The following is a 26,776-nucleotide window of genomic DNA, read 5'->3' on the forward strand; positions in this document are numbered from 1 at the left end:
ACACACACACACACACACCACACACACACACACACACACACACACACACACACACACACACACACACACACACACACACACACACACACACACGCACACACACACACACACACAACACACCACACACACACACACACACACACACACACACACACACACACACACACACACACACACACACACACAACACACACAACACACACACAACACACACCTATATATATATATATATATATATATATATATATATATATATATATATATATAGTGTGTGTGTGTGTGTGTGTGTGTGTGTGTGTGTGTGGTGTGTGTGTGTGTGGTGTGTGTGTGTGTGTGTGGTGTGTGTGTGTGTGTGTGTGTGTTTATGAGTGTATGTACTTATGTCCCACATTATGCATTAGTATCAAACTAATGAGACACATGCAAGCATGTTTGAGAATAGACAGCACAACGTGGCAAAATCGGACCTGACCTAAGATAGTCCTGAGACTACGCACCTGCGTGCACACGCATTCATAATGTTGCACAAGTACTAATGTATCCATTTCAGGTTCCTTTCATGAGCTTATTAGATGCATTTGCATGTGTATTAGCAGATATGTGTAAGCAAATCAGCAAGAATGGTGTGCTTCGACCTGATATGTGGCTCGATCAGCAATAAACAAGAAAAAATGGCCCACATGCCCATCAGAGTGACGCATGCTGGGATCTTTCGTCCCGGGTGTCTGTTGTCATCTGAATCAGCTCGGTCGGCTCACTCACTCCTGATCCATTCAGGGGAGAGGGCGTCAAATGCGTTTTCCCAGAAAATGAGTGAGGCCGGACTCGGGTGGGTCAACAGGTATAGCATGTCTGCAGCTGCCAGCGGTAAATATTTATCGATGAATTGTTTGTGGAATCTGTGCAGTTTCATCATCGTGACCCAGCGCATCCCAGGGCCACTTAGGTCGTGTGGCAGAGATCAAAAACCGCGGCCGCAATCCAAATGGCTGAATGTCACTCATCCGTCACACGTCAGCGCTCTTTAACCACATGTTGTCACCAACAATAGCCGACGGATCTGGGGATTATGACGCTTGGAAGGTCTCAACAGGTGGATTAGGGCCAGACCACATCCCACAAAACACAAGAAACGGGGCCTTGGCGACGCGCCAGAGTTGACCCCGCCGGCAGGCCCAACAGTCAATGACTCCGGGATGGGCACGAGGCGAGGTTGCGGCAAGAGACGGGGTTCCACCGCCTGATGCGCAGGTCATCTCGATGAGAGCGACCCGTCCGCTCGGTCCCGTGGCCATGAAGGCCCACTGCGAGTGCGGCGGGTGTTATTGCCGCCGGCAATCGAAGCCAGAGTAGCGCTTCCCAGCGGCCGTCACCAAACTCCCTGCTGCTCGTCTTTGGTGAGATAATGTATATGTTTTGAAGGTTACGGTGCCGTCGAATGTTCAGGTGTGAGGTCCCAGGCTGGTACTCACCGGGCTTGTAAAGCCTCACTTGAGTTGCTCTGCCGCATTTTGGTCACCAACACTATGATAATATTGACCAAAAAGGCGACGTTCAGCTGAAAGGGAGACAAGATGTTAATATACGACAGCAGGGTCCTCCGCTTTGCGAATACACACTATCTTCAGCATGTCTACGTTTTATTGTTGCCTCTGAAAAATCGCTGGTAAAAACCACTCTAGTTATTCAATCGGTGCGACGATTCCAATAAGTTCCCTTATTGTTGCAAACATCGTTGATGTATTTATTTTGCACAGTATAACTGGCAGCCGGAGACCACGTCACGGCTGCAGTAAGTTGTCTACAGTAAGTTGTCTGCTGGAAGCTCTTCGAGAGGCGAAATCAAAGACCATACTACAGCGGAATGTACCGCTATCCCAGCAAAGGCCGAGTGTTGTGGTCTTACCATCATGACGGCGATTCTGGGTCCCTCCAGTATCCAGTAATGCGTCGTAAGGTTATAATTCCACCAACAGCTGGTGACCAGAGCACAGTGTCACATCAAAAGCATTGGGCGTGCCTTCTCTTGAGGGTCGTTGACAATATACCCGATGTTCAATGTCCTTATTTGTAGATGAGTTTATTCTTATCAACACATTTATGATCGATATATCGAGTCATTCACATTGTGTTATCGAGGCAAATTTATACTGGCATACCGATACATATGCATATGGGCACACGGTTACGTAGATCGATGTATGAGAACATTCGTGTAAATACATCGAGATCGTCATGTCGATTGGTAGCCCCCCCCCCCCCCGCACACACACTGCAATCATACGCATAGTGTAACTAAATGACACTCGCTATGAGTTAAATGTGTCACAAATTAACAAATTGTAATAAAACTGAAAGCCTAGGGCCCATCTGACTTCATTATCCCAATAGGATGTCTTTCTCAAGTAATAAGATGCTCAAGTAATACTTAGGTCTTACTCAACTAGTAATTAATAAGATAGTAAAAGATTTCTTTAGGTTTTTCCAGCAGAGTGCTTGCTCAGCCTGTGGTGATTCATAAAAGACTGAAAAATAGCGTTGATTGTTAAGGACAAGAGCAGGAGGTCCTTGCGTCTCTTACCTTATCTCCCCGTAGTTCAATCCCGTAAACACTGCCCATATCGCGGTCATAATAATTGGCACACCCCATCCAGTGGCGTAGTAAAACTTGTCGTAAAACTTCGGGGAAAAGACCGTCACTGAAACCAAAACGCAGCGTCATTTTCGGAAAGCGGACTTACACAAACGAAGTGTGCCTGTTCGATGACATTAGGCGGTGGAATGTCACCAAAAATTCTGAAGCCCGGGACACAGGAGTCCACTTTAAAATCACACTGCAGATCAACATAGTTCCCCGCTAGACGAACGCGCTTAACGAGCTTTGCTTCCAGTCAACAGCAAAGATAAAATTAATGAAGCTGGCATAACTAGTTGGACTTCAACGTACACACGTCAAGTTTATACCATAAGTTCGCATGCTGCTCCACTTAACACGGTATCGTCATCACTAAAAGTGTGCCGCCCACAAGACTGCAGCAATTTAACAAGGCAAAATATGACTTAGTGCTTAAAGAAAGCAAAACAATCACCACCACGTCTTATCACCAAACACCGGAGATCTCCTCTACCACCGGATAAACTCAAGGACACAATTGCCAAGGTGCAACAGGTCCGGTTTCCGCGGAGACTGCGGTGGCCTGAAGCGGCCGCATTGGAGCGGGTTCTGCTGTGTCCCGGAACGGCTGCATTGGACCGGGTTCTGCTGTGTCCCAGAACGGTCTCATTCGAGCGTGTTCTGCTGTGTCGCGGAACGGCTGCATTGGAGCGGGTTCTGCCGCGTTCCGGAACGGCGACATTGGAGCGAGTTCTGCTGTGTCCCGGAACAACCGCACTGGAGCGGGGACTGTTGTGTCTCGGAGCGGCAGCTGGATCCAATTTTCAACCAGACGGACCGCAGCAACAGCCCAGTCGGCGGGGGCGGATGGCGAGCCATGGTCAGGCACGTCAGTGAAATTCCGTTGAGATGGGCGTCCAGCTGTGGACGGTGATAAGCTACCTGTCGTGCACACTAATGCTGTCGTGGTTTAAAGCACAGCAAACTCCGACCAGAAGCCTATCGCCGCCCTTAGCAGGCTGTGGCCGGGCATGCATGGACGCGGCTCGGGGACGGCAGGATCTGGGTCCGCTTGCGCCGCACTCGCGAACACGATTACCTGATATCATCGTGTTCAGGTAGAGACCTTCGATGAACATCCACATGAACATGGCCGTGCGGGCATACTCGAGCAGCACGTAGAACGCCTCGCAAACGAACGGCTGCAACAGATCGTGAACAGCGTCGTGAGTGGTGCCTGGCAGGCGCCGGTGCCGGGGCGCCCAGAACTTTGTCTGACAACGTCAAACTCGTGCGTGATTCTGGTTAGGGTAAGAATGAACTCAGAAATCAACTACGAAAGTTCAGAAGTCAGCTCTTTCCCATAGCTGTTTATGGCTAGGAGCCGGAACTGGGTCGCGACGATTGGCTGAAATCGTCCAGAAACCAACAAAAAGGAGCATACTTAAAGAACGTGGTAATTTGAAAACAGCCATGTACAAAACAGGCTTCCGCGTATTTCTGATGCTAACCTGAATATAAGCTTCGCGACCGATTCAACCTGAACATAGGCTCCATGAGCCTGTGTATGGTCTATATAGCACGTTATAACACAATGCTATTGGAAGTGACTAAGTTAAAATGGACCCCTAATCCCGGCAACTCACGCTAATATGAAATAAGCCGGCCAATATCTACACAGCACTGCTCTGAGCTTGAAGTGGAATCGATTCGGTGACTTGTGGGTGCGATTCCAAGCCGATATTATCAAAGTTGACCGCTTTGGTGACCGCTCGCCACGTGCACTGCCTGCATGTCCTGAGCTCGGAATCGTGGCGCAACACTCAACGTGCTGATTCGTCCGCAGCTGTCACCGTGTTGCGTCGCTCCTCTGACTGCAGTCTTACAGACATGGCTGTCCGTCTGGTGCGCCGTTGGTCACACTCACTGTATTGTCGATGCCCTGGCTGGCTGAACCGATGGGAGCATCCTCGCCGATACCACCGCGACTGATGACCTGGTCCAAGTAGAGCACCAGACGCACCAGCACTTGGATCACCATGGCAACCAACAGGTTCCGATGTATCTTGGTGCGGTTGTTCTTCAGCGACCTGAAGAATGCATCGCTTCGAGTCAGCATCTGATAAGCCTCGATCGCTCAACAGCTAGCGTGCTCGTCTTTCCAGAATGTTTGTTATAAAGACAGCAAGTAAGTGTCAGTTAGTGAGGAGGGGGCGATTCCAAAGAGCGAGGCCTAAGCCTCAGTGCGCGGAACTTAAAAAAAAAACGTCGGCGAATTTTCAGGCCTTTGGGTCTTTTCCTTACGTGCTAAATCCCAGGTACAGCAAGCAGCATTGATACGCGGGATGGAAAAGGATCCGAAGCAGAAAATTCGCTTCCATCAAAACTAATGTCGCATATCTGTAATGACAGCGACACGGCGTCGGGTTGTTATAAGATCGATAACGCAAGTCATAACTTTTCGTCAGCTGCTTTCGGACGAGACAGCTGACTATTTCCGAGGATGGCCTTCAGCAGCGGAGGCAAGGAGACGTTGGCTTCCCGGCGGACCGCGTCGGCTACGGAACAGTGAGATGCCAGCAGTGCCGCGGCTCCGTAAGAGGGCGAGGGGAGGACGCCCGGCGCCCCGCGCGCTCTGACAGATCGGGTCGTTTGCCGCGAAGGCCGATCCGCCTGTCCAGTTGGCTGACCTATCGGCGCCGCTGGGCCGATGGAGAACGGCCGTGCACGGCAGCACATACATTCGAGACGACCGCCGGTCAAGCACGCGGCGCGCGCTCAGGTCGGGCCTCAATGTGACGGCCGACGGCTGATGATTAGAAAGATGTTCGTACGCTAGAGACCCAGAATGGGTTCATCCGCATGGTCAACAAGCAATGACCACATTGAGCACAGCATTCGCCGTATCGGCATTCTGATGCAGACCTTTTTGTGCTTTGCTTTGCGGCTGTAACGCTTATACGGCATCAGGTAATGGACACCTGAATAGAGACCATGCTGGCAAATAACTGGAAGCCAACCCGGAAACTGTTCAGATTGTTAGTAAACCTCACATCGTGAAATCAAAGCGACTCAAAGCCCTTGCGTGGAAATCAGCTGGCTGCATGAGGAAATTACTACTCGTTAGTTTACAAGATCCCAACAGCCAGCTCATTTCAATCTCGTTCTGGTCGTGCGCAGCTATGGATACCAGCAATCGTTGCAGGACAGAAATTACTGGAAGCTAACGTTCTGAAGGAGCGCATTGGCGGCGTTTCCTAGGATCGTGTGATTTGATCAACCGAAGTGCGCGGACTGGCGTCCTGCCGCCATCGCAGGGAACGTCGCAGATGGAGCGGTCAGGTACAATCCTACTGGAAACTATGCCGCAGGTTGACGGTAGATATTCCGCATTAAGGACGGACTTACCGCGTTGAGCCGCACCTTAAGTGGGCAAAATCGCCCACTTCAGTCACGGTAACATTCAGTCAATATTTACTTTACGAGAGTGAAATGCTTCGCTGCTATTCGCTGCATCAGCATGCTTTGAATATATCACCTGTCATGTGCATCTATCTTAAAATCGCAATTAAACAAGTCTCCCCAAAAAGTAACATACCGCGTGCAAACTACAAATATAATTGGCATTCCACAGATGTATTAATACGAACACCCTGAGCATTTATGACAAGTTTGTAATATATATATATATATATATATATATATATATATATATATATTCATATTATAATATATATAATGATTTAATTAATATAACGCAATAAGAGAATTTATCACACCGTGCACTTCTGAATTATGTCAGTTTGTAAGAAGCTAGTGAGGATCAAATCTTGCCTGCTTCCCAGTCCCCCGCACAGATGTGGAATAATCTTTCATCCCTCAAACATTTCAGCGTGCCCTCTGCATATCCCCTTCTACTCGAGTGGACATACCTGAAGTGGAAGAAGATGAACAGTGATATAAACAGAGTTGCGAGTGACAGAGAAAGTCCAGTCAGCTCCAAAATGCGCGTGTTTCGCGCTATCAGGATCTTTTGCTGAAAATGGATAATAAACGGATCAGTGGGCGCTAACATGTTTTTACCACAGGCAGGAGTCAAGTTAGCGGGAAAAGGCCATCAGGTGTTCCACTTCATGCATCATGTACGTGGTGGATTAACGTAACTGGCTTGTTCAGAGTATTTGCACCAGTGGTATTCACATCAGTCAGCACCAATCCTGCCCCATTCGTTCATGATCTCAATGCCTAACAGCTCAGGGAACAGTTCTCACCGCAGAGAAAATCTGCAGGCGTTAAGTTGCAAACCATGAACTATGTCATAGCCGAGACACCTTTTCAGCAGGGCACAAATAAGCTGATCATAGACTGGGCAATCTTCACTGTCATTGGAAACGCACACAGCAAATTTGACATTTGGCTGAGATGCTAACCTGTGCATCCGAAATATACACAAATAGACTGAACCAACAGCCCGCCCCTTGCGATGCGGGACGAGGGATTTGATAACAGACGCGAGAGTTATCAAATAGACTGAACCAACAGCCCGCCCCTTGTGATGCGGGACGAGGGATTTGATAACAGACGTGAGAGTTATCAGACTGAACCAACAGCCCGCCCCTTGCGATGCGGGACGAGGGATTTGATAACAGACGTGAGAGTTATCAAATAGACTGAACCAACAGCCCGCCCCTTGCGATGCGGGACGAGGGATTTGATAACAGACGTGAGAGTTATCAAATAGGCTGAACCAACAGCCCGCGCCGTGCGATGCGGGACGAGGGATTTGATAACAGACGTGAGAGTTATCAAATCATCATGTAGATGGTGCAAAAAACCAAGGTACCGAGCCAGGAACCTTTGAAACCAGATACCCCTGCAAAATATTTTGATCAGGGCGTTGCCACATCCATCATCTATGAGTGGTTGGGATAGATGGGCCACACTGATATAAGCTTGATGCGCTTAGTAAGGAGTCGTGTTTGCTGGATACTAGCTGGACGAAGGTCAGGTGTAACCCTGTCATATATTATGACATCGTAACCTAGTAATATATGAAACGATGCTCTCGATTATCTATCTGCCCTGTTGCTAGTATGTTGTTACCAGCGTGGTAGGTATGTACGCATGCGTTAAAAATACGTATGTTGTTGCTGTTGCCGTACCACATTGTTGAGTGTATTCGTTGCTTCTTCCATTTTCTTGCGTGACACGAATATCACTATCACGATACCTTCGTTTACCTTATGGTGCCAAAATTATTCTATCTCCAAATTCATATGCATAAAGTAAATAACGTGGGACAACGCATTGCAACAAGAAAGACAGCATTCATGTGATCCAGGGTAGAGGACAAAGACAATGCATAACGAATGCAGTATAATTAATTAATGGATCTTTTAATGACATAAAGTATGGTGTAAGGCTCGATTCAATCGCCGCTGCGCAGCTGAATGCCTGTGTAACAATGAGGAATGAACAAACAACGTATGGGTAACTTCTTTAGAGCTCTACCCATCTACCAGGGCAAAGGCCGAACGAGAATATGTAAGTACCTCGGCGTCGGCCTGGGAGCCAGCGTACAGCTTGGCGATGATTTTCCTCATCTCGTCCGTGTAGCAGGTGGTGTAGTTGGTCCAGCCAGCCTCGGACGGCGCGTCATTTAGCGTTTTCCCTTTCCACAGGCCGGACGGCAGGCAGACTTTGAAAACCAGTTCTAGGGGCGGAGAGACCACGTGATCAAAGGCTCGTCAACTGATGTGGGGTTGCGATGCGAGCAAGAAAATAACAACAGCAAAACGGACAGCGATGACCAGAAATATGATATGCTTTGAAGTACGACGACAGCTTATAAACAAACTTGCTCACGAGTAACACTTTTAGATGGTGTCGCCATTCTGGCATCACAGAAGTCACAAAAATACTAGCAAAATACAGCACCGTCGGAAAACAACACCGATGGAATCTCATTCTAGCTGTCGCTTCAGGACCAAACTGTGCCTAAATTTACTTTGCCAACGCCGCAAAACTTATCAGCACCGCCACTTAATGGGATTACGTCAAACAAGAGGACGAGTTCATATATTTAGCGCAGTGTTCTTATTGAAAACATTCCATGATTTGTGGATAGCTATCAAGTCATCAGAGCGAGAAGAGACTCATTTCGCATCAAGACTTTGATTGCCTCTAAACAATCCATCGCTGTCCATCAGTCATGCTGATCAGACTGAACGCATAATATACCACTTTATATCCAGAGGCCTCTATTTCGAGAGCACGAGGGTACGATCATCGTCAGCGCGCATACATGCCAGGGCCGTACCACATCACAGACGCCACACTATCGGACCGGGGACCGTGTCATACTGCAGGCGCTGTACGAGAGGACCGGGGCCGTACCACACCGCAGACGCCGTACTAGAGGACCGGGGCCGTGCCGTACAGCGGACGCCGTACTAGAGGACCGGGGCCGTGCCGTACGGCGGACGCCGTACTAGAGGACCGGGGCCGTACCACACCGCAGACGCCGTACTAGAGGACCGGGGCCGTGCCGTACAGCGGGCGCCGTACTAGAGGACCGGGGCCGTACCACACCGCAGACGCCGTACTGGAGGACCGTGCCGCACCTCATAAACCGTACTAGAGGACCGGGGTCGTTACACAAGGCCGATCGCCGTACGCCACAGTACGGGGCCGGACCACCCTGCAGGGGGCCGTACGTCACGGCAGGGGCGGAGGGGTGTGGCGCACGGCCGAGGCGTGTGTCGTAGCTCGCAGCCAGGTACAGTACTCACTGCTCGGGTCCACACCCTTGAGTGTTGGGCATTGTTGTGACGTAGTGGTGCCAGCAGCCGTAGGTGGCCAGCAGAGGATGTTATCCCAGGTGGCATTGCAGAACGGACCTGCAACGGCAAAGAGATGCAGCTCAGGTTTAGCAGAAGGCGTGAACGTGACGTGTCGCGAAACGTGAACGTGACGTGCCACCGGATGTCAGCTTAACGTCGCGGCGAAATGTTTTTAAGAGACGTCTTTCAAACTAGAACCCAAATATTTCCAGCAGTATAACAACTCACCTGAGCGCATCACTTACTTGGAAACTTTTCGCGCCTCGGGCTACATTTGTCTGATGCAACAAATCACTTTGCTCTAAATATCTCCGACAGAAACACCACACATGTGCGCCAAACAGACCACGGTCAATTTCCGTGCGCCACGCTATCAAGCCCATAGTGGCCCGTGTCCACTTGTAACGTCGTCAATGAGGGTTCGTTTCCGTCTGTTGCAGTGCCAGACGACGGTCCTTTTCCGCTTCTCACGCTGTCATTGGTGGCCTGTGCACGCGTCTCACGCTGTCAATAGTGGTCCATATCCGCGTGTCATGCCGTTAATAGTGGTCCGTGTCCGCGTGTCATGCTGTTAATAATGGTCCGTGTCCGCGTGTCATGCTGTTAATAGCGGTCCGTGTCCGCGTGCCATGCTGCTAATAGTGGTCCATGTCCGCGCTTTACGTTGTCAATGGTGGCTGATTTCCGCGCGTCATGGTGTCAGACCATGATCCATCTCCACACGTCACGGTGCCATACTGCGACCTTTTTCCGAGGAGTATCTTTACTTTGAGCTTTCGACAGACACCGGCACTTGTCAATAACTATTCACTTTTAACTTCACGTGACACCGGAAACTTTGGCATCCACGACATTTACAGGGGCGACTTGCATGGTAATCTAACACGTTTAAACCCAATTTACAGCTTGCAAACATGAAAAACAACTTAGGTATGCCAATAGCGATGACACAACAGCATGCAAAGCGCACATGGTCAGGGAGTACCGCGGTTTACAACGCAAATCGCTTGCATGATCGCACCAAGCACGTCGCGTGTGCCACTCCGTCATGCGCATGGGAAGCAGTTCGCTGTGTTCGGATCTCGCAAGAGGCCCTCAATTCTAAGACACGGCATTACAATATTCCAGCGCTCTACGAAGGACCCTGGCGTTCGTCATTTAAAGGTTATCAGCTGAGAGTGCGTCACCAGTCCTTGGAATCTCATGACGGACCACGGAGTCATCATGATAGCACGTCCTCTATATTTCGCAGAAGTCGGAGAAAACAAACGTCAGAGGCACTGCACTGTTCATACAGTTAAAACGGTTTATGGCGTATGGTTTGAGAGCCAGTAACCACAACCAGACGGCAAACGTGTTTTTTTGTTGTTGTCAAAGCCACCATCTTTCCAGGAAGGAGCACGGGCCAACCACGAATGTACACCGTCAAGTTAAGCCAAAACTTTGCAATTTATAATTTGCAATGGACGAACTATATATAATCTGGCAAACACACCTCGTACATTGATATTCGCGCTCGGCTTCGACACGTGCCAGGATGGCTTTTGAATGTAACGTGGCCTGTGGGGTGGAGGGCTCAATTTGACCTTTTCCCTTAAAAACTAAGACGGCTTTAGACGGGTCTGAATTTGATTGAATTTGAATTAAAAAAATAAGACGGGGTTCAATTTGAATTCACGGGTTAGGTAAGTTTCTAGGTGAGCTCACTTGCGTCAGCTGTTTTGGTCTCCAGATCAAGTGAAGGCCTTCAAGTGAAAGAAGGTCACACAAAGTCAAACTCCAGATCGGTTTCCGAAGTGCCCTCAGACCTCATACGGCCAGTTATAGCCTGGTGCTTTCTCAAAGCAAAAGGGAACTTGAGGTCACATCAGGTCCGCGATCTTCCCTGATCTTGAGAAGGCCAAAATGAGAAAAATACTTCAAAATTTTTTGATATTTGTACTTAAATTAGCAAAAAGTGTTGTGTGGACATACGCCAACCGGGTATCAGACTGGATGGCGTTCTCTAATCTTTGCGTTACTCAACTCTACCTCTGCTAAGTTTTGTTAGACAAGCAAACCAACTTTGCGATAATGAACAGATCAGTGCAGCGTGCAACGAGGTAGCCACACAAACTTGGTATCGATGCATTTGAGGCCAATTTCACTGCCCGACAGGTCAGTAAAGTATTATCATTGTCAAAATGCATTGAGCGCTGTGTGCCCTATACAGTCTCCAAATAAAAACAAAATTGCCTAACGGCTGGTTTTAAAAGATATGACCCCTGCGACTACAGCTAATCCAAATATAACCCTGACTGAGTCTCCTCTGCACATGGGAGCCTGTTGTTTGTGCATACAACCATATTGGCAGGCATTTCTATATTGAAGGTATTTGACGACCCCAATAACAGGGATTACATTGCTTCACTAACTTGCTTAAATCGTTACCTGCAGACAGCTGAGTATCCAAACTCCCCTTTTTTCTTACTAGATCCGTCCCTGGCACTTAACGAGCATTCCTCACCGTCTAAATGAGATGAGCCTTAACTTAATAAAGCGTGCCGCAAGTCATTGTAGTGAAACATCGGCCCGGTCCAGCAAAAGAACTTCTGACGGCACATTCACCTTGAACGACCCCTGACACGTGCTGACAGCGTCCCAAATACCGGCACTGACCCTGAACTGCTGGCCCAAATACCGGCTGACCCATCTGCGCGCGTCCCACATACGCACGGACCCTGATACGTGGACAGCGTCCCAATCCGGATGACCCTGATACTGCTGACAGCGTCCCAAATACACTGGACCCATACGTTGACGCGTCCAACCCACTGACCCCTATACGTGCTGACAGCGTCCCAAATACCGGCACTGGATTCGCCTCTGAATCGTATAGGACGTCCGAATCTTCGGACGGTACTTTAAAACTTCTAATTGTTTTAGGTCAGGTGCAAAAAGAAGCGAGGAAATAGTATGGTTTAACCTGAATGGTCGGTGCTGAATTCTAATAGATCTTGGGTAGGATTGCTTGCTAGATGACATGGAAAACCCTGGTAGGTTTCACTGCTCCAGGTCGTTATTTCGGAAAATGAGGGATCATGCTTAACTGATGCACCCTTCTCCGATTTCGGCGCTCTTCTCGTGTATGAGATTGCGTGCTGTAACTGAAGGTGATACCGACCAGGCAGAACAGAACGCCTTGGATCCTGGTGACCTCCTGTCCCCCCCCCCCCTCCATCGAGGAACCACGAGGAACACGCTTGGGTGCCCGCTCGGTCAAGCCATACAAAGCCCTCTGATTGACTTCGCCTCGACAGAAACATGCGCGCCCACCAATTGAAACGGCACTGGTGTCGACCGAAACAAATTAGGGCCGCTGTTATCTGCATTGGGTCCAGCCAATATGTGATCCTCAGAGTACAGGCAGCATATATAAAACTTTGAGCTGCAATGGCTTCTGTCTCGGTATCGAGTTGCCCAGGCATCACCCGTCGCCAGCTCGCGACATGATTATGCCGGTTTGGCTATCTGCACGCTTGGGTGGTTAGCAGATCTCACCACGCCAAAAACTCATTTCCACAGGCATCCTGCACATGGTCCGAAGTATTGCAAACACTAGGGGTGTTGATGATGATGGCGTACTAAGCAGGAGCTTAAGCGACGTTCAGGTCGCGTGAACTGCGTTCCAATCCCACATATTCTATAACTATTCTAGCAGGCACCCGCCGTTCCGCGACAAACGGCTTCATAGGTTATTAACTGCTAATTATCTAGTCGTTAAATGCGTAAGTGCTTAATCTAACGACTGCGTTGTAGCGTGAAAAGCGTCGCTACCAAAGGAGCTACCAGGGAACCACGAAGCCGGTTGTAAGGCCTACACGAAAAATAAAGGCAATCAGACACTCACATGCAGATACTGACTGAGATGAATGGCACTAAAATAATCCTGGCGCTTTCTACGCATCCCGAAACCTAACTTTTCATTCCTTTGCAAGGGTGCTTATTTCCGGAAGTCTTTTTTGCAATGCGAGCACTTTTTAAGTGCAGTGCAACTGCAGTGTGCTTCACTTAAATTGCCGAATTAAAAAGGTTGCAATGTATATCAAAAACATTTACTAGCCTGCTTTATATTACAGATAGTTGGCCTTACTATTTTGTTACAGCCGGTGCTCATCAGCAGCCTAGCAAAACGCATCCACAACGGTCCTGTTACAAGGACGCACTTTCAAAAGTTCAAGACTCACACTTTCAAATGGCGCGTGCAGCCTCTGAGCACCAAGACAGAGGAGGCCTGCATCTTTAGCTCCCAGAGCTCACTGGTTATGTGAGACATCAATCTGCATATCCAACAATTTTCGACAATTCCTGCCAGACGTAGACATATGTATTTCAGCAATACTTGATAGCGCGCTTGGGTTATTTTTAGCATCTTTACTTGCACTTTTCAAATCGACATTTCAGATGAAATACCCTGCAAAGCGGGCTCACGAGACGCAGCAAACAGCGGAGCTTAACAAGAAACGAAATATCGTGTGAATCATAAAGTGAAACACAAAAAGCTTAAAGCGTCACCGCACGCGTATGACGTGCTTGCAGTCACATATCTATGATCGGGTGTTTACCTGCCACTGAAGCCGATATTACAAATATTGCGGAAATGATGAGAGAAATCATGGTTGGCATATTGCTTCCGCACTCACACACACACATATATATATATATATATATATATATATATATATATATATATATATATGCGTGTGTGTGTGTGTGTGTGTGTGTGTGTGTGTGTGTGTGTGTGTGTGTGTGTGTGTGTGTGTGTGTGTGTGTGTGTGTGTGTGTGTGTGTGTGTGTGTGTGTGTGTGTGTGTGTGTGTGTGTGTGTGTGTGTGTGTGTGTGTGTGTGTGTGTGTGTGCATTCCATTTTCAGGACCTCGGCTAACGCGCATTTTTAGACTCTGCCCAAAAATACACAGACGTGCATGAGCGGGCTCATGTGGGATTTCATCTGGTCCTGACTAACGTTAACAGTCACAGTATGACGCCAAAGGAAAGCTGAATACAGTTAAGTAAAAATTACCAGAAGCTCCCTAAACGGGTGCATGAGCGATGCCAAGTGTCAATTTGCTCCAAAACTGCCTACGTCGTTTTTCATTCTGCTTAAGACAGCAGCATGATGGCAGCTTTCGGCGTTGCAATCTCCTTGGAGGACGCACGTGACGCCACCATTCATGAATTTCGGCCACGGGTCTAAAATACCACTTTTTTAATAAGCCCGATTTCTACCCGGATTCGGCTACTATGCTTTGATCAACCAATGTTGAGTCTAAAAAAGGTTCTTAAGTTTTGTCGATTTCAAAATTATCTAGCTGCGGAGGAATGACTTATCACTTCAAGGCGATGGAAAGCTGCCTTTTTTAGAAGACCTGGAGTAGAGTGTAATTCAAGGAATTACAGCTCTGTGACTTGAACAATTGTCATCAACGCGGTGGTGGTTTGAATGGCGTTCGAACTGCATTTGCTTTCGAATGGTCTACCAAGTAAAACAAAAAAAGAAGAAAAAAGGCAAAAGTTATAATCAGAGATTTCACATTCGTCATATCATAACATAACAATATGACTCTTTGAGAATCAGAATGAAAATATCTTCAACACCACGGCAGAGCGCTACATCGCCACCGCCCGTAAACCCTTCTGGGTGGCTACGGGGCAATTTCGGGGATCGGTCGAGATGAGCTGGGATTCCAGCAGGGCGGGGTGACACCGCATTCGTCACGGGCTGTACTGGATTGGTTCGAAAACCGCTTCACTGGAAGGTGCATCAGCTGAAGAGTGCCGTGCTGTGACTTCCGGCTCGCTCGACCTGTCGCGGCCCGGCTTTATGCTGCGGGTCAGCCTCCACCCCCACGTCCACGTGGACAAACCAGCGGGCCTTCAATAGCCCAAGGCCACTCCGAGACTAAAGATGGGGCGCATCGTCGTGGACGATCGACCGGGCAATCGATAACCACCAGCAGGTTCAGCTGCTGCGCATGCTGGGCCACCAAGGGGCAGCCTCGAACGTTTTTTTGTCACGATGGGCGGGTGTGGATCACTGATAACCACCGCCATGCCTGTTCGAGTTGTACATTCATTTGACAGTCGAATACCACCAGTCACGATTGTGCGACAACCAGACTTGCTAGGGTCAACATGGCTTAACTTTTATCTGGGTTACACTGTACTTCTAAAAGCTGCCGCATATTGTAGCCAATTGTTCTTCATCATAATCCTGATGGCATTATGTGAACAGCTTGTCACACATTTGGAGACTGCCTTAGCATATGATGGAATTGGTATGACAAAACCTTAGCTATCTACAGACAGACTTGCTTTCGACTCAATTTTGTTTTAGTCGGCTCAGGACCGGCTCTCAGGTTTTGGGGTCCGATTCAGCTCACGACTCGAAGCTGTCCCAAATTTTTCGATTCGACTCAGTTCAGACTCATTGCTTGCATTGAATCATTTTACTCATGACTCACACAGCTTTCAAATCAAAGGCTTGGTTTAATTGTGACTTCATATGTATATATACAAATACATGATATACATTTTATCTATTTGTATATATATATATATATATATATATATATATATATATACGTACATATGCATAGGTACAAAAAGTCTGGTGGCAAGTTTCTGGTTTGAACCTACCAGATACAGTGCTAGCAAACAATATCTCTCCTGTGACCTCCTACCACAACAAGCTCTTTTGAGTCCCAGTTATAAAGCTGGCATATTCCACCTGGCACTTACGACCCAGACCAATTGCTTAAATGCTTGCAATATGACTAGACCGCACTCAACCGGACCGTTGGCATTATCCACCTGCCAAGCGCCAGACAAGTGCGTTTGCGTGTAGATAATTAAACTCCCACTAGCCAGCACTAGACATACGCTTGAAGATGGCATGAACAATTCAAATTTCAGTGCACTTCTTGCAACAGCGATAATTTAGCATCGGTTACAAGCATAAGGTGGCCTTACCTATTTACCTGAGCTTAAAAGGTAAAACGAATTGCATTCGCAGTTTCATCAACAAGCTCAGCAAAAATCCACTTAATTAGAGGTATTCCAGCCAGCAAGGAACTAAACGGAAATGAGCTAAAACTTTGAAAACTGAACCGGAGATAAGCTAACTCATGCGCTGACTGTAGTTCCCACCAGGATACATTAAACTCACCAATTCAGGTCTCCCTCTGACGGTTTAGGGGTCCAAAACAGGTTTTTGTGCTACAAAAAAAAGATTGCAGTCCTGCCCGCCACTTTATTCGCACTTCAAATACCACTTAACTTGATTGCTAAATGGCACAACTTGCGATGCGTGAAAATAGTTATTGATGATATCCCTAGGTCACGTTTGACATAAAAGGCACACATCAGACAAGAGTATCTTGCTAATGCTTTCAGAAAGCCTCAGCAAATCATGCTTACAGCAGCTCAAGTAATAGTAGATAAGGTGTCAGTATGGGCAAGTTCATTGTTGTAACAATTCACAATGAAAAATATGACCATGCATTTGACTTTATAGGAGGCCGACAATCTTTCACCGGTCTGAGGGTAGGACATTGGGATGTAAAATGTCTGTACCATGTAATATTCTCTCCCTCCTGGCTGAGATTTGGTAAACTTCAGTCCCGGATCAACAACATCGCTTTTGCTGCTAAGAAATTATAATAGCAAGTTTTGTGCTGATTTTTCAAACAGCTTTATAGATAATACTGTATTCTGTTCTTCTAAACACTCTGAAAGAGGTTGTTAATTTGTCTGGGGTGTGCTGTGTTTCCTCATGTTGCCATTTTCACTTCAGCCATATCATTCACTGACACACAATTGTTAGTAATGATCAACTCGTGATTTTGCTCATGAAATTTACGAAGCACGTGATTCAGTTCATGGCTCAATGCGGCATTTTCCATGTGAGCCAATTCAGCTCACGACTCATCCCAAAACGACTGACTCATGAATCGACTCACGATTCAGCTTGCGTCAAACACAAGCCTCCTTACAGGGTACTCTTTGGAACGTAATAAACATAACACTAATAGCAATGTATCTGAGTACGTGCTACTTAGTGTGCCTGCAGTTAAAGGAAATATTCCACATTTAAAGATATTGGAGCCTACACCAGATATAATGGAATAAAATCGCTTATAACTATTGGTATGCTATTAAGATGAAAAGGCTGTGCTAGACAACACAATTTCTCTTTTTAGTAAATATGATACTTACTGGGTCTTTGTATCGCCTATTGGAACGTCCGAATGACATTGAGGTGCTGACAAAAGGGCTGTGCAAAATTGCCATCGAAGCACTCATATGTAATACTTCAGTCTTTCGAGAGATGGCCGTGGTGGTGCTGGAGGTGTCTCTTAACCAAATATCGTTATCTGCTCGTGTTTTTACCCTTCCTCGTCGCGGTTTTGTACATTTATCCGTGAGTTTAAGATGCTTACTTGTACTCACATACTCAGCTATAGCGCTATTTTTAAGTTATTTGATTACAGGTCTTATTTCCGGAATAACTAGGACCCATGTTCAACTGGTATTATCATGTAGCACGAAACTTTATCCTTGACCGTCACACATCCACCCCTCTTTTCCTCTACCTAGCTTCATCCTGCATCCTCGCGACACCCGGCTTGTCCGGGGCGGGCTGCATGCGTCAGCCACAAGCGGGCCGGGAGCCCCGTGGGAAGCGGGACCCCGGCCGGGTACCTGCGCATGCGCGGGTTAAAGCTCGGCGGTTGGCCTCCCAGGCGCATGCACGTCTGTCCCATCGTTAACCATTTTCCTTCGTCCCATAACCCTGAGATGATCATCTCTGGTCGAAAGGGCTCTAATCCAAAAAACAAAACAAAAAACCAAACCTTGACCGTCCGATTGCGCTCACTAGCTGATTGAAAAAAGTTGTCGAACGCATGTTTGGCATACGCTTTGCCTGAGAAAAGAGTGCGAAAACTCATATCGGATCAGCAATGTTGATTACGACATAACCGTACCGCCTGTGATCATATTATTCGTCTCGAGAGAGATATTCGTCGCGCATTTCGCCAAAAATGTCAAGTCACTCCTGTGTTTCTGGATATTACTCACGCTTATGATATGGTATATAAGCCAGCTTTCATTTTTAAACAAAAAAGTTAAGATTTAAAGACCATTTGGCATATTATCTCGTGGGATTTCTCTCAGGAACGCGGCCGTTCTGTGCAAGATGCCCATCGGCGGTCTCTTATGTTCACGTTCAAGAGAACGGTCTTCCACAAGGTAGCTGTATGTCTCCAATGCTCTTTAACCTCATGATAGATTATTTATTGGCGATTTCTCTTCAGGCACATCCTCGTCACTTCTTGTGGATGACAGCGCGATGTGGTGCTCAGATGAAGAATATGATACTCAATGCCACGCCTTCAAAACGCCCTTTACAAGTTACAATGGTCAAAAAGTTATGGTCTCTATTTTCTCGCTAAAAAATCAGCTGTTATTATTTTCAGTCCAAGGTGACAAGCTACACCGACATATCCACTCCTACTGGACGGGCACACTATTCCTTTTGTTTCATCGTTCAAATTTCTAGGCATTGTCCTCGACCCGAGGTGGTCCATGTCCAAGCACGTTGAGCATGTCCGCACCAAATGCGTGACATGCTTGAATTTGTTTAGGTGCATCTCGAGATTAAGGTATGGTGCTGACCAGCATACGTTATTACATAAATATTTGATTCTTCCCATTATTGAATATGGATCAGTGGTGTATGTAGGTGGCACGGAAGGCAGTCTTAAGTCCTTAACTGTTACACAAAATTTGTTCTTGCGGCTTGCACAAGGAGCACTGCGCACATCCCATCGCATATTTAGCCATTCGACTATTGAACACACTATAAGGTATGTCACAAAGATAAGAGAAAATCCAGGTCAACAAATATTTGCCTCCACGCATATTTTGTCACGAGTTCACCAAACATACTTAGAGGACAAGGAGTGCGTCGCTCGGGCCCTACATTTGCGTTACGTATCACTTTTTTGCCATAATTTAAATTAGGTCCTTCCACGAGCCTCCGTACCACCTGCCCTAGTAGTAGCCCCTTGGCAATTGGCACCTCGCAAAGTTTAGCTTGCTTTTATTGATTCTAAACGCACCGCCTGGACAGCTTATGTACAACACAAATACTGTCGCACGATCGCAGTGTCCACACTGTCGCCTTATATATACAGATCGCTCCATGGTTGAAAACCACACCGCATGTGCGTTATTCTGTAACGGCCATTTTTCACAAAAACATCTCTTTATCTTGCAGACCTGTTTGCCTTATTTCTTTCTTTGCAACACATCAAACAACAAAATCATAGGACCGGGCTCACAGTAATTTGCTCAGATTCTAGGGCGGCCGTTTTGTCTTTTATAAACCCCGACCTCACCCACCACCTGGTTGGTGGGATTATAAACATTTATCATTCTTTACGCACACAAGACATAGACATTATATTTTTGTGGGTGCCAGGCCACCGGGGTATCATAGGATATGAGATGGTCGATCAACTGGCTAAGGAAGCATTGCGTCCCTGACATTAAACTCTGGTGTAACTTCGGAACTAGTTACGCTTTACAATAACACTGGGAAAAGCCGCTGCAGTACCCTCATGACACAGTAAGGACATCAATTTTCGCAAATCTGTGGTCCAACTTACGCTGCGTAACAGCAACACGTTTTTTCCCTGCGGGCACGACCATCGTCGTCATTGCAACTATCGTGCGCACCTCTATTAGCGTGAATAAAAGAGCATTAGTGGTTGGCCTAGCGAGCGAGAGTCTGCAGCCGAGCAGCACATCGGTTCAAGTCTGAACCATTGCGTCTCATGGACCATGTGATTCTCCCATTCTCAAAGACCAAATGCGCACCGAAAAAAATTGTTGTGGTAAACGCCATTGGGGAGAAATTGAAAGTCAGGTTATAACGCTTCGCTGAATTGGCGGGAAAATAGCAGCATGTTCACGTATCTCTTTGACTACACTGACTGTTTAAGGCTTTCGTGGCATTCATTACACAAACACGTCGATACACCGTGTTGCAAACATTACGTAACACACACTTTGGAAATTGCAAGCGCATATCCTACTTTCATAGCGGTGAGCAGGATGTCAGATGATATTTCTCTTGCAGCGTCGGCTACATCAAATCGAAATTCTGACTTATTCAATAGATTGTCGAGAACACTGGTGATACAGATTGTGCGCGTCTGACGTGATAAGTGAAAAGGCTCAAAAACTGGGATGCTCCCTTTAAAGTGAATGCTCCACCCTTAAAGACATTGAGGCAACCATCACATATGACGAAAAAGGCTGACTTTTAATTATCGCTGTGCTTGTAAAAGCAACAGACTGCTCTACATCCTAGGGTATTATTGCTTAGTAAACACGTTTCTCAGTACATCATCGTTTGATTATGTCATGGAACGTCTTTATGACGTTAGAGACGTTACCAGAATGGCCGTGTCAAATTTGCCACTGAAGCAGACGGGCTGACTCACCTGTAGTACGGCAATGCGCCGCACGGTAGCTTGTTAAATGATGCGCGCTTGATAAACCTGACGGTCGCTATGCGTGCGTGTTTTGATCCTGTCGTGGTGTTCTTGTATATTTGTCCGTGGTTTTATGTTTTACTTACATTCGCGCTCTTGGTTACGGTGCTTTTCTTAAAGGGATTGTTCCAGGTTTGTATGGCGTTTTGAACTGAAATAGCCATCTTGAGAACATTTTGATGCAGTTCACGGATATGCCCTTTTAAAGACCCAAAGCGTTCTGGTTCCTGACTTACACGCCCGCAAAGTACGAAAAGGCTTATTTACAGCCAATTTCAAAATCGCCCTCTGATAAATGACGCCATACAAACGCCCTTAGATCCCAGTGATATTACAGGCTGTTTTTTGTTCAATATCAGAGCAGCATGGCCGCTGATACATTCGATGCTCATGTGGCACAGTCCGCGGAAGATGACTGGCTGTCAGTAAGATTTTACGGCTGAATGCGGTCGCGAACACAAGCGTGAGCAATTTCGGGTTGTGCGACACTCGTCGTGAACGTGCCATTTTTCCTTACCTCTAGGCCACAGGTCAATGTTATAAAAAAGAACGCCACTGTCTGCAAAAATGTTTGGCACCAAAAAGATGGCCACTCTCCCGAAGTTATAAAATTGAAGACGCGAAGGCAAATCTGTATTTTTTTCTCCCGCTGGCGTTTTTTTTCTTCTTCTACTAACGTATCTCTTACAGACAGCTCGGTTGGCGCCTTGCGTACCGGAGCACAGAACCTTGCACGGGTTTATGGGTTAGCAAGTCATTATGGAATTACGGAAACATTACAGAAATTTTAGACACATTTTTATCTAAGTATTTCACACACATGGTACGACAAATTTAAATCTTGAGCGAAAAGTTGTTTTACAAGCAGAAGCTCTTGAGCCGCATGACCATGAACCCCCGGTGGAACTTTGTTTCGAAGGGAGGTCACGATGAAGCCCGGTGTTGTGACTGAAGATCTGTGCGGAAATTGTGAGAAAACATGCAATTTGATAGTCTCGCGAGCTGTGCAGATGTGAAACCACACTTATTTGACAAAAGAGGGTGAATCGGGGGTTCGAAATGCGCGTCATTACTGGTGGTGTGTGCCGGTGGCTTGTATTGCTATTGATGGGATGGGGAGTGTGAGTGCGAGGTTTGCTCGTCTGAGGGAAAATTTTGTTTTAGCATTCTTCAGTCTACTAACTCCCAATAAAATGGGATATATTGATGCCTGATACATTGATGCCTAATGATATTGATGTCTGCCTCTACCTTTATGTTTGTGTTTGAACATGACAAAGGAATGCTTGCAGACTGAGAGAAACACTAGCACCTATATTGCAGGGGTGTACAAAAGCAAGTACTGGTACTGGTACTTCATTATGATCTTGCCAATGTTGTGAACCTACTGAGGTATTACAGCATGTAATTAATCCATTGCATGTCATTATATCAGCAATTCATTTTGGCAGTAGGGGCTGGTGTATGCAGCTCATTAATGGGCATGCTCAGAAAAGGCTCACATTGTATGGCTTTGCAAAACCGTCTTCCCCTAAAGAAGTCTGAAAATATAGATTGATTGTTACTGATGCACAATATACTGTCTTCACAAATGTTGTATGCAGGCAAGCATTGCTCCTGAGTAATCAATGTCATAGCCACTGCAGCTTGCGTGAGATGCTGGGTGCTGAGAAAGGTGGAAAAGTATTGCTGTTGGTGTCTTGAAGAGCATGTAATAATATGCTTATCATGAGCCTAGTGTGCACTGGCAGCTTCATCACTCCCTTGCATTTTGCCCATCCAACCTTAACTACATGCACTTGTCATGTCTTCAGCCTTGTGCAAGGTCAGCATGTTTGCAGTGTCATTTCATCACGTGTAAAATTTTCCTGTTATTTTGTTGTTGCTGTAAAGCAGCCTGATGGCTGTTGATGGCATGTTGCATGACTATGGAAGTGAAAGATGTGTTTGCATCTTTCTCACCTGCGTTTTCTGGATTCCCGAAGCACGCTGAGCAAGTGATGCCACTTATTGGTTGTCTGGTTAGCTGAAAGTGATTTGCATATTATAGCATGTGTTTTTGGTCAGTCATAAGATGAGATAAGATTAAGAAGAAGATAAGAAGGGATAAGAAGAGTCGGGCATAAGATAAGATGTCAATACAAGAGTGCATGCTTGGCCCATCTGTTATGCGGGAATTTATTATGAAAGCAGCATGGATTGCAGTCGAAAAACCATATTGTTGTTCCTTACGTCATGTCACAGAACAGCACCGAGATAGTGCCAAAACGAAGTTATTGACTAGTGCCATTACACAATGTACCACATTGGTTGAGTACTCTTTGTCAAGTCTATAAGATAGCAGCTTATAATTTTTGAAAGGCCGGCAAAAATGTATTTACCAATGCCGAAGGATTGTCTACGGCAAGAATGTCATTGCACCACAATAGTTATATTAGGGTTAACTATTAATTGCATGAGCAATTCTAGGCAAAACAAAAAATATTGGTAGCACAACCTTACCATCTTTACCATATCAATAGCAATACTTTGACAATCAATGCGTGGTAACGCTACAAATTTATTAATTTTGGTACGACACCCCATTTGCAGGTTCAAACAATAAGGACAGTGATTACTGTACACATCACATGATGTAACTCTCAGGACTACAGCACTGCGCGCAACGATGGGTCGGCGAAAAAAGTATTGACAAAATATCAACAGCAAAGCGGCAACAGCAGCAGCACAGCATATCGTGCTTTGATGTTAATAATCTGCCATAAAAGCTGGCGATCGCTACGTTACGCATGTCAAGCAGTCCACGAAAGCTTTTCTTACGACCAGCACCAAGACAAAAAAATCCACAAATAACCCACCCACCAATCCGCCACCCGACACAGCCCCCGCGACGAGAATGGCCGGTTGGTGTCAGCTTTCGCGCGTTTCGAGGTATTCTTTGGGTCTGGCTGCCAGATGCTGCCAGGCTTTGCCGTCGCCACAAACCCATTTCATGACGCCATCAAACAATCACGTAATGGGGCCCATTTTTATAAACCTTGAAATTGTATTACTTAGCGTCGTTTTTGAATTTTGAAAGCTTACCAATAGTTACAAGGAAGCATTTCCCGTCATATCTGATGCCTAACTCAATATCTTCAAATGTGGAACATTCCCTTTAATTTATTCGGCTCCTCGTAGCATGCCCGACAAAGCTAGTAGCACTGCCCAATTGCCTGCGTACTCTATTATTAAACGCGATTCGTGATCGCCACCTGCTGACCGTTGATGCACCAATTCGTGCTGGCAAACTCAAGACAAGAATAACACAATGACCATATTTGTACCTCCTGTATGTGTAGGCTCCGAACATACAGCTTCAATTTAGCTATCTAAACTAAGTCTTCTGTGCTTGTCTTTGTCCCGCCGTTTCCGCCTCCTGCTTCTTTCCTTTGTTTGAGCTCTCCCCGCGAGATTAACCAGCAGTGTGTCACACGAGGACATTGAGGACACTGCTTGGCTTGTAAATGGATCTCAGTTATGCTTGATTGTATCGTGCTTATAAATGATGCATGATACGCTTGAATGCCCTGGGATTATCTGGCTGCGGAATGACTATAGTTTATTTGTGTTTATAGTTTGCTGCATTGTTGCAGAAACCGGCACGATGACGTAAAATCCTCGGCAAGAATACAGCTTAGCGTAGTGCTAGAACCGCTATATCTGCACGCATATTGCAAGAGCTGCTTCTTTGCCGCGTTGCAAGCCAGAGAACGGTGTGGCCGTTACAGTTTCAAGCACCTCGCTAAATCATTTAATTGACTGAAGATGAAATCATCCGTTGGTTTGACCTTGAGCCAGCTATGCACATTATGGAAGTGGCTCAGGATGAATCAAAATGAATGAATGGCATTGGAACAGTTGTGGTGTAGTCAAATACCGCTGAGCAAAGAGAGGCAACCAACTGTTTCTGAGCATGGATGGGGATGTGATAACATTGGCATATTCTGCATGATCGGATGCTTGATGAGCATATCCTTTGCCTTCTGATGTAGGTTGCTAATGCGTGTTATTTGACAACTACGTGGTGCCAAAGCCAGAGGCTTAGACGTTTTTGGACCTTGCTCGGAGTTTCTTACACTTATGCTTTGTTATGATTGTGGAGTTGCGTATCGGCTGCTGCTGATGTGGCCGGCATTGTTTAAGATGCTGATGGTAATTTAGAGCTGGTTTATGAAGGCAGGCTGCATCGGTGAGCATTATCATCATATTTTTTGCTTCCCTTTTCCTGGATGAGACGTGGAGGGCTCGGATTGAGTTATGGAGGAGTTTAGGGTTTCTGAACTTGGAGAGGGACTGACAAAGAGGCAGAAATATAAAAGACGGACATATTGTCCTGTTGTAGAGACTTCAAGCTAAGCTGAGTGAGGAGCGGGTTACTCCAGATGAGCTTCTTTCCAAATGGAAGAAGTTTTCCAAGGGTCGAGGTCAAAAGCAACAAGAAAGGCGTGTGAAGGACAAGGGTTTCTATGAACCAAATCAGTTGCCACCGGAAGACGTTGCTTTTTAGGTTTCTGTGGCTGAATATGTAACAAGTTCGTTCATGGTAGAGAGAGCAAGATAATCTGCCGAGGCTGGTCTTTCGGCAAGGGCGCCTGTGATGAGGAAAAGCCATCAGCTTCATCAGCAAGAAATGGAACCTAATATTAAAAAGAAAGAGCTTGAACTTCATGCCGAAATAGCTGAGATCAAAGCCAGGGAGAAGGCTCTCACTGACACTGAGGCAGCACTGGACAATACGGGTCTTATCTGTCAAAGGCTCAGCACTCTAAGAGTGGGGAATCTCTGAACCCAGTTGTGTATGATCCTAGACAGAGGATGCGCGCCAGTACCGCTCGTCCTGCCGTCGAGACGCTTGCGGGTGCAGAGGGAGGAGTTCAGGGTGCAGATCTCCAGAGCAGGGAATGAAGACTTGTGAGAATAATGGTACAGCATCCAAGGAGAGCAGTAATCTCAAGGGTAGAAGTGTCAAGTTTGGAGGTGATTAAACAGAATTTCGTCTGTGAGGGTTTTAATGGCAGGATTGCCAGCCACACTGATGGTAAAGAGGAAAAGCTCCCTTTTTTGGGCCAGTACCCGCATGGTAAGCCTAAGGATACTGCCCGCGGGTGCTTGCACATGAAGCATGGTGGGTACCAAGAGATTCGAAGACTCCTTGGCAAGTGATATGAGGATGAGAACTTGGCAGAGGCAGTCTATGTTGACAAGCTTCTTGGATGGCGAATTATCAAGGGAGATGACGTGACCTTGATGAGCTCTCAATATTCATGACAAGCTGCTGTCATGCTGTTGACTTTTCATCAACTGTTTCAAATGAGCGGAATCATCCAAAGACACTGAGACATGCTTGTGAGAGGCTGTCCTTCGCTCTTCAAGACAGGTGGCGCAGAGTTGTTGACGATTTATGTGAACGAGAGCCCAGACCAGGGCTGTTTGAGGACCTCGCAAGCTTCATCTCGGGGGAGGCTAGGATCCGGACTAATCCATTATTTGGAAGGCAGACCAGCCAGCCCAAGAACTCAGACAGAGCTAATCAGCTGCAGAGGGCAAAGCTGGGCAGCAGGAGGCCTATTGTTTTGTGGTGGGCACCATGCATTGTTGGGGGTTTACAAAGGCTACTGAGTCTGACAGAAAGGAGCCTATGATGAGGAATGAAATATGCTTTCTGTGCCTAAACAA

At 46.6% G+C, this 26,776-nt stretch overlaps 1 protein-coding gene across 3 annotated transcripts in view; it reads right to left on the minus strand.

Moving 5' to 3' along the window:
* The window catches only part of LOC119098830 (PDF receptor), a 115,816-nt gene that overhangs the window by 22,681 nt on the left and 66,359 nt on the right, over positions 1 to 26,776 (minus strand). For all 3 annotated transcript variants that reach the window (XR_005094292.1, XR_005094291.1, XM_037221879.1), the window contains exons 3-10: positions 9,406 to 9,513; positions 8,167 to 8,327; positions 6,547 to 6,650; positions 4,542 to 4,704; positions 3,714 to 3,816; positions 2,582 to 2,699; positions 1,907 to 1,976; positions 1,473 to 1,558 (exon numbers count right to left, since the gene is read on the minus strand). Coding sequence is in view for 1 of the 3 variants with exons in the window: in XM_037221879.1 (XP_037077774.1) it covers positions 1,473 to 1,558; positions 1,907 to 1,976; positions 2,582 to 2,699; positions 3,714 to 3,816; positions 4,542 to 4,704; positions 6,547 to 6,650; positions 8,167 to 8,327; positions 9,406 to 9,513 (913 nt within the window). In the remaining 2 variants the exon portion in view is untranslated. The remainder of the gene's footprint in view (positions 1 to 1,472; positions 1,559 to 1,906; positions 1,977 to 2,581; positions 2,700 to 3,713; positions 3,817 to 4,541; positions 4,705 to 6,546; positions 6,651 to 8,166; positions 8,328 to 9,405; positions 9,514 to 26,776) is intronic.

The sequence above is a fragment of the Pollicipes pollicipes genome, unplaced genomic scaffold, assembly GCF_011947565.3.
Source record: "Pollicipes pollicipes isolate AB1234 unplaced genomic scaffold, Ppol_2.1 Scaffold_4740;HRSCAF=5597_pilon_pilon_pilon, whole genome shotgun sequence".
Taxonomy (NCBI): Eukaryota; Metazoa; Arthropoda; class Thecostraca; order Pollicipedomorpha; family Pollicipedidae; genus Pollicipes; species Pollicipes pollicipes.